This window comes from Glycine soja, chromosome 9 (assembly GCF_004193775.1).
Source record: "Glycine soja cultivar W05 chromosome 9, ASM419377v2, whole genome shotgun sequence".
NCBI classification, from domain to species: Eukaryota; Viridiplantae; Streptophyta; class Magnoliopsida; order Fabales; family Fabaceae; genus Glycine; species Glycine soja.
This window is the reverse complement of record NC_041010.1, coordinates 36,245,895-36,252,774: the sequence shown is the minus strand read 5'-3', so window position 1 is coordinate 36,252,774 and position 6,880 is coordinate 36,245,895. Positions and strand designations below refer to the sequence as shown.

The 6,880-nt window shown below is 34.7% G+C and overlaps 1 protein-coding gene and 1 pseudogene across 1 annotated transcript; one reads left to right on the top strand and one right to left on the bottom strand.

Moving 5' to 3' along the window:
- The first annotated feature begins 508 nt into the window (after positions 1–508).
- LOC114368635 (protein PPLZ12-like) lies at positions 509–3,015 on the top strand. The gene is made up of 5 exons (XM_028325850.1): positions 509–841; positions 1,039–1,159; positions 1,261–1,352; positions 1,823–1,919; positions 2,426–3,015. The coding sequence occupies exons 1-5, from the start codon at positions 647–649 to the stop codon at positions 2,797–2,799; spliced, it is 879 nt and encodes a 292-aa protein (XP_028181651.1). The 5' UTR covers positions 509–646; the 3' UTR covers positions 2,800–3,015.
- Positions 3,016–3,195: 180 nt separating this feature from the next.
- LOC114368634 lies at positions 3,196–6,194 on the bottom strand (annotated as a pseudogene).
- Positions 6,195–6,880: the final 686 nt, after the last annotated feature.

Here is a 6,880-nt window from a genome sequence, read left to right as displayed (position 1 = left end):
ATCCATAAAAAAATTGTAGTAAGAATTATGGATTAATAGAATAAATTACATAGGACCTCAATTAAAAATAAAAAATATATATTTTCTTTTTTGAATAATTTTTTATAATCTTAAATTTCTATCTTTTTTTCTCGAATCAAAGGGAAAGAAAAGGATAAACATAAAATAAAATAAATCTATTATTTTCTATTTTAATTTCACTCTAATTGCATAATTAAAAAATAAAACTTAACATTTTAACTTATATTACATTTATTTAATAAGATTTTCAAAATTTTAATCACAATATTATCTTTAAAATAGTGTTAACAAATAAAAATGTGCTATACATAACTTTTTTTTCAATTTTTCTACATACTTCAAAACACAATAAAGATAATGAATGTTAGTATATTCTATTTATAATTTTTTTCATAAATATTTGTAATACTTCATCATGATGATACTAGTAAGTAGTAACAAATCTTGGTCAAGATAGGACTTATTAGATATAAAAAACAATCAGAAGTGGAACCTGTACCATGTACTAAGGAAATCTTTGAAAAATACTACACGACAATACCGTGTTATTAACAGATTATAGATTTAGTTTGCAGCAGAGCAGAAGAAAAAGAAGAAGGTGATTGTTGTTCGGTGGTTTGCAAGGATGGGGAACACGTTCTGCTTCTTCTGTGGTTGCGTTGCTCAATCCAGCGTCGGCGTGGTCGAGCAGTGGGGTCGCTTCCACCGCCTCGCCCAACCGGGCTTCCACTTTTTCAACCCTCTCGCCGGCGAATGCCTCTCCGGTATCCTCTCCACCAGGATCTCCTCCCTCGACGTCCGCATCGAAACCAAAACCAAGGTCCCAACCATCATTTTCCATTTCAATTCTCAATTTTTTTTTTTTTTTGTATATATATGAATTTTGTCAGATTCTGTTACTTTCTTAGCATACGCGTGTGATTTTTAGTTCTTACCAATTGTGACCTAATAAGGATGAAGATGATGGAGAAAAGAGGAGTAGTGAGTGATTTTTTATTTATTTAAATTGTGGTGCAGGACAATGTTTTTGTGCAGTTGCTGTGTTCGATTCAATACCGAGTGATTAAGGAAAACGCTGATGATGCTTTCTATGAGTTGCAAAACCCTCAGGAGCAGATCCAGGCTTATGTTTTTGATGGTACTGTTTTGTTAATGGTTCTTTTTTGTATCAATTTTGATTTTGATTTCTTGTTTTAATTGTGACATTGTGTGTTGTGTGGTTTGGTTGGTGCTTTTCAGTGACTCGTGCTATTGTTCCTAGAATGAACTTGGATGAACTCTTTGAGCAGAAGGGTGAGGTTGCCAAAGCTGTCTTGGAGGAACTTGAAAAGGTAACTACTTTTATTTAAGTTCTGGCGTTCTTTATGAAAAGTGAAGAGAAGTTTAGTTGTTCACAAAATATCAAATTATTTCATTTCCTTTTAAAACTATAGCTCGTTGGTTGCGCATATAAAAGAGTTTATGTTAAAAGCATCTGTTTTGAAGTACTGGTGAAGAGAGTAGATTGCATTAGTTTTTAGCCTTGTGTTGGGAAAAGGGTTAGAGGGAGACTCTGAAGGACTTTGGAGGAAATTGTTCAAAGGGACCTCATCCTAAACAATGTTGGTTTTTAACATATCATAATGATGTTGTGTGATTCATGTAGCTGACATCACATAGTGAGATAAAAAAAACTTTTGTTATTGTTGTTGTGTTTGTTTTGAAATATACTAAGTTAATAAGATTGTGCTGTGCTTGTTCATTTATGCTCTATTATTTATCTGCATACCAATGTCTATATCTCCTTCATTTCATGTATCAGGTGATGGGAGAGTATGGCTATAGTATAGAGCACATACTCATGGTTGATATTATACCTGATCCTGCTGTGCGTAAGGCAATGAATGAGATCAATGCCGGTAATATATACTACTCCATGGTTTTTAGAGCTTTTTTTATTTTTATGGCAATATCAAAGCATTAACATGTCTGTATGCATATCGTAGTTTCTCCTCTGAAAATACTCCTCGTAGGTGTTTTTGTCTCTAAAGTGAGCAAGTATTATAAAAGTGTATTTACCCTTGAATAAGGTTTTGTTTAGATTGATGGAAAGAGATGGGATGGAATAAAATGGATCAAAATGAAATGGAACATAATGGAATAGAACAAAATTCCCATTCCATCTTATTCCTCCACAATTGGAGGGGGGAAAGAAAAACGAAGGTAAACAATGAAATAAGATGAAATGAATTTCACTAGTTTTCATTATATTTCATCTACGCTGGATCAATTCAAACCATGGAACATAATATCATTATATTCCATTTCCCTCCATTCCACCCTTCTCCACCAATCGAAACATTAGTGGGTCAAGATTGTATGCAATCATATTTACTATTTATTGAGAATTGATTTTATTTTACAGCTCAAAGGATGCAACTTGCTAGTGAGTACAAAGGAGAAGCTGAAAAGGTGTTGCTAGTTAAAAAAGCAGAGGCTGAAGCTGAAGCCAAGTATTTGGGTGGGGTTGGTGTAGCCAGGCAGCGGCAAGCTATAACAGATGGTTTGAGAGAGAACATCCTCAATTTCTCTCACAAGGTAGAAGGCACTAATGCTAAGGAGGTGATGGATCTTATCATGATTACTCAGTACTTTGACACAATCAAAGACCTTGGGAACTCATCAAAGAATACCACTGTTTTTATACCCCATGGTCCTGGCCACGTTAGGGATATTGGTGAGCAGATACGCAATGGACTGATGGAAGCAGCCAGTGCTCAAGTAAATGTAGAGGAGTGATTTTGTAATATTGCCTTAGAAAATAGAAGGTATATCTCTCTATCTGTCACACACACACACAATGATATTATAGTATTATTATTACTTGTGTATGTAGTATGTTTCTGCTAAATTTTGTGGAAGAAAAGTTTTGTTCAGTTGGAAGTTGTAAAATAAGATGTTTTTCAGTCGTATTAAATAATATTTGCAGTCATGCTATATGTTTGAAATTCGAAAGAGTGGAAAAATCTAGTTTTTTTGCTTTTCTGTTTTATGGAGTATATATGTAATTATGTAAACATGTGAACAAACCCAAGTAATATGTGGAGCCCGACATTGTTAAGGTTGGAATGTGTCTGATTTCAATTTGTCAGTTGGAAACAGTTTCAGCTTCTATTTTCCAGATTTACATAAGAATAAAAGGAGTGGATACAAGAATATTATCCCTTAAAATGTATAAAACAGTACAACTTTATAATAAGAATTTCAAAAAGTAATTTTCAATGTCGTATCATATTTAAACATCACAAACAATCTTAAAATAGATGTTGTAGCAAGTCAATCATACCATATGTAATTTCCACTTTCCAACGTCTGCATCTATTTTGTACAAAATTCTGAGTTGCTCGCTCTCCAGTCTGTAACATGCTCGAATACCTGAAAACTCCAATCTCAAAAACGACCATTAAGGTAATGAATATTATTGGAAAACTACAACTTAAAGTTTCATGTAGTGCGAATTGGACAAAACTTTACCAGTCACGTAAATGTAGCTCAATACAACCACGAAAATATGATAAAGCTGAATAATGTTGGTTTGAGGAAATAACCTCACAGAAAAAACTATTGGTTCATATTTAGATCAGAATAAAAGATTTTGGAAAAATGAGATCTGTCATCTATACAAAATGCAACAAGAGTTATACAGAAATTTACCCCTCATGGCCCTCAATAATTGTGTTTTACCAGTTCCAACTTGAGCTAGCACAATCAAGCTATTGCTGGTTCAGTATATGTGCATAGTAGAAAATGAAGTGTACAAACCTCAGGCAACTGCCATTATGTGAAGTTGTAAAGAATTGCCACCACCATAGAGAGCATTCTTCAAGAATCAGACAAAAGCATAAAAAGCAAGAGAACCCCTTAATAAGCCAATTGCCGAACTGTTCAACAATGCAAATAATACACATAGAAGACACCCTTATTAAGCATAGAATGCATTCTTCCTTCCTTGATCTTTCCTTATTTGAATGTAATCAAAGGAGCTGATCATATGCACAATATTATCTTCTCATCAAGTGCATACCTTTGTCTTGCCAACTCAATATGTGAATGAGTTTGCCGTATAAACAAAAATGCTCCATTGTGTCAAAGGAGGGCAAATAGGGAAACAAGCATCTTGAAACTTATTTGACATATGTAGCAGTTTCCTTATCTACCAGTAGTCTTCGCAAGAACAGATTCCATCTTTGAAGCGGTGATACCTTGTTCTGTCTCTAGCTATAATTACTCTATTGTAAACCTTGGAGATGAATTTTGTTGCTTGATGACAATCCCCACAAACTCTTAAATTCTTCACAATGCGAATTGGTGTTCCATTTGCTGTGTTCATCAATCCAAAAGCAATAGCCAATTTCTGTGTACAGACAAAGCAGACTCTATCTTCCTCATCATCAATATCATGCAAAAGTTCCCCTAACTCAGGAACATACCCAGCACTCTTCAACTTAATTGTCATCTCCTCCAAAAATGATTAAATCTCCCTACTCTGAGGCTGGGATCGATCTCCAACCAGGAATTGATGGAATGTTCCCTTCAATTCAATTGAGCTGCAACCAGAAATCTTTTTTCTATCCCTACTGATTTTATTCTTCTCTCTCAGCATTCTTGCTTCATTCCATCTCCTAGATGTAGAATATATATTACTCAATAGAACATGACACCCTATATGGTTAGGATCCATATCTTCAATGATCCTGCCTATTCTATATCCCCGCTCCACATCTTTATAGATTCTACAAGCATTCAACAGTGCTCCCCATATTGCAACATTTGGAGCCATGGGCATACTTGAAATCATGTCTTCAGCCTCTTTCAAGAGACCAGAACGACTAAGTACCATGCATCCATAATGCACTATTTCTGGGGTAATAGCATAATCACTAACCATCAATCTGAAACATAAGTTCCCCTCCTCGACCATATAGCCATGACTACAAGCATTCAATAAGGCAATGAATGCAACTTTATTAGGAGATACTTTTTCTACCTTCATTTGTTCAAACACATCTATGGCCTCGTTGGGCATTCCATGCATCGCAAACCCACTAATCATGGCATTTCAAGGCCAAACTTTTTGCTTTACCCTGTGTTCTAAGAAAACTCTTGATGCTGATTCTATCTCTCCACACTTGGCATACATGCCAATGATGCTAGCAAGAAGCCTCTCATTCATCTTAATGTCACCCCTCCCAATGTAAGCATGGAACCACTTTCCTTTATCCAATGCTACTAGATTTGAACAGGCTGCAAGAGTGCTTACAAGGGTATATTCATTTGGCTTGGGACCTATTTGCAACATCTCGTGGAAGAAACCCAAAGCCTCCATGAAACAACCAACCTATAGTAAGCATGAAGTAACTTCAGACAGAGTACATTAACAATTAAGTTAAATACAACAAATATGATACTTTCAACAGCAGACTAGTGAAACGTCCCACTTCAAAGGAACAAGGAAATCATGTAAAGTGCTAGTATCATTATTTTGTTTACTTTCCAATCCAGCAATACCTGAACATAACCAGCTATTATAGTACTCCACGACACAACATTTCGCTCTTGCATTCCATCAAACAATTCTTTAGCTTGACTCATGTTACCGGATCCAACGTAGGTGGAAATCATGGTGTTCCAAGAATACAAGTCTCTATCCACAGCCCATTGAAATACCTTCTGGCTCTCCTCCACAAGTCCTCACTTCCCATGCATACCAATCAAGGCATTCACAACAAACACATAGCCACAGGCACCGAAAGCAAAAGCAAACACAAAGCTATATCAATTTGGAAAACGGCCCGAATCCCAGGTCAATGAGCGGAAAACCACAAGGGAAATGTGGCAGGAATGGGGTAACAAAGAATGTGCTCTGATCATGGCGTTATAAATGAACAAGTCTGGATGAGGAATTTGATCAAACAGTTTGTGGGCATAAAAAAGAGAAGCACAAGCAGCAAGCTTGTGGAGCTTGTTGGCTGAAACAGGGTGTGAGATTAGAGCTGTGGTTATTAATTGGGCATGGGTCTGCTTAATTTGTTGCACTATGCAAGTTTCAATCAAAGAGACAAGTCTACTATAGTGATCAGAATGAAAAGGTTTCGCAGAGGTTGAGTTATAGAACCGCATCATGTTTTGAAAAGGCGTTGGTTCTGTTGTTTTGGTAAAAAAATTTTAAAAAAAATGGTAAATAACCACTTTTGTCCTTTAATGTGTAATTTATTAACAAATAAAAATATAAAATTTAGTTTTTAAAAGTCTAAAAAGTGCGATCAATATATCCCGCTGTTAACTCCCGTCCGTCGCCGTTAATAAAGTAACCTACGTGGTACTGGTACAGAGAGACAAATTTGCCAAGCGTGATTATCAGCATAAGGACATATTTGTCGGAATATTTTTTTTTTTACTTTTCGTCTTTCCACTCAGCTGACAGTTGCGTCGAAGATGAAAATACAAAATTTAGTCCCCGAAAGTATAAAAAGTGCGACAAATATATCCGGACGTTAATAATAGATTATGACTAATTATTGTTGTTGTTATTATTATTATTATTATTATTATTATTATTATTATTATTATTATTTTCTTATCAAACCTTAATATTTGCTGTTAAAAAAAACTTTCTTATATTTTATAATTTTATCAAATTTTTACTAAATTTCTCATTTTTAATCTTTAAAATTATTTCATATCTCAATTTCAACTTAAGTACTTTTATATTTAGATTGAAAATAATATGTCGAGAGTTTTGAGTAGAAAAAATACAACCAGCCCCGAAACCAAATTTATTTATTTATTTTTAAAAAAAGAATTTAATCAACTATTTTTT

Coding starts and splice junctions, on each gene's coding strand:
- LOC114368635 (XM_028325850.1), top strand. CDS start 647: ATGGGGAACACGTTCTGCTTCTTCTGTGGTTGCGTTGCTCAATCCAGC. Junction 1,160..1,260: donor CCAGGCTTATGTTTTTGATG/GTACTGTTTTGT, acceptor GGTGCTTTTCAG/TGACTCGTGCTATTGTTCCT. Junction 1,353..1,822: donor TCTTGGAGGAACTTGAAAAG/GTAACTACTTTT, acceptor TTCATGTATCAG/GTGATGGGAGAGTATGGCTA.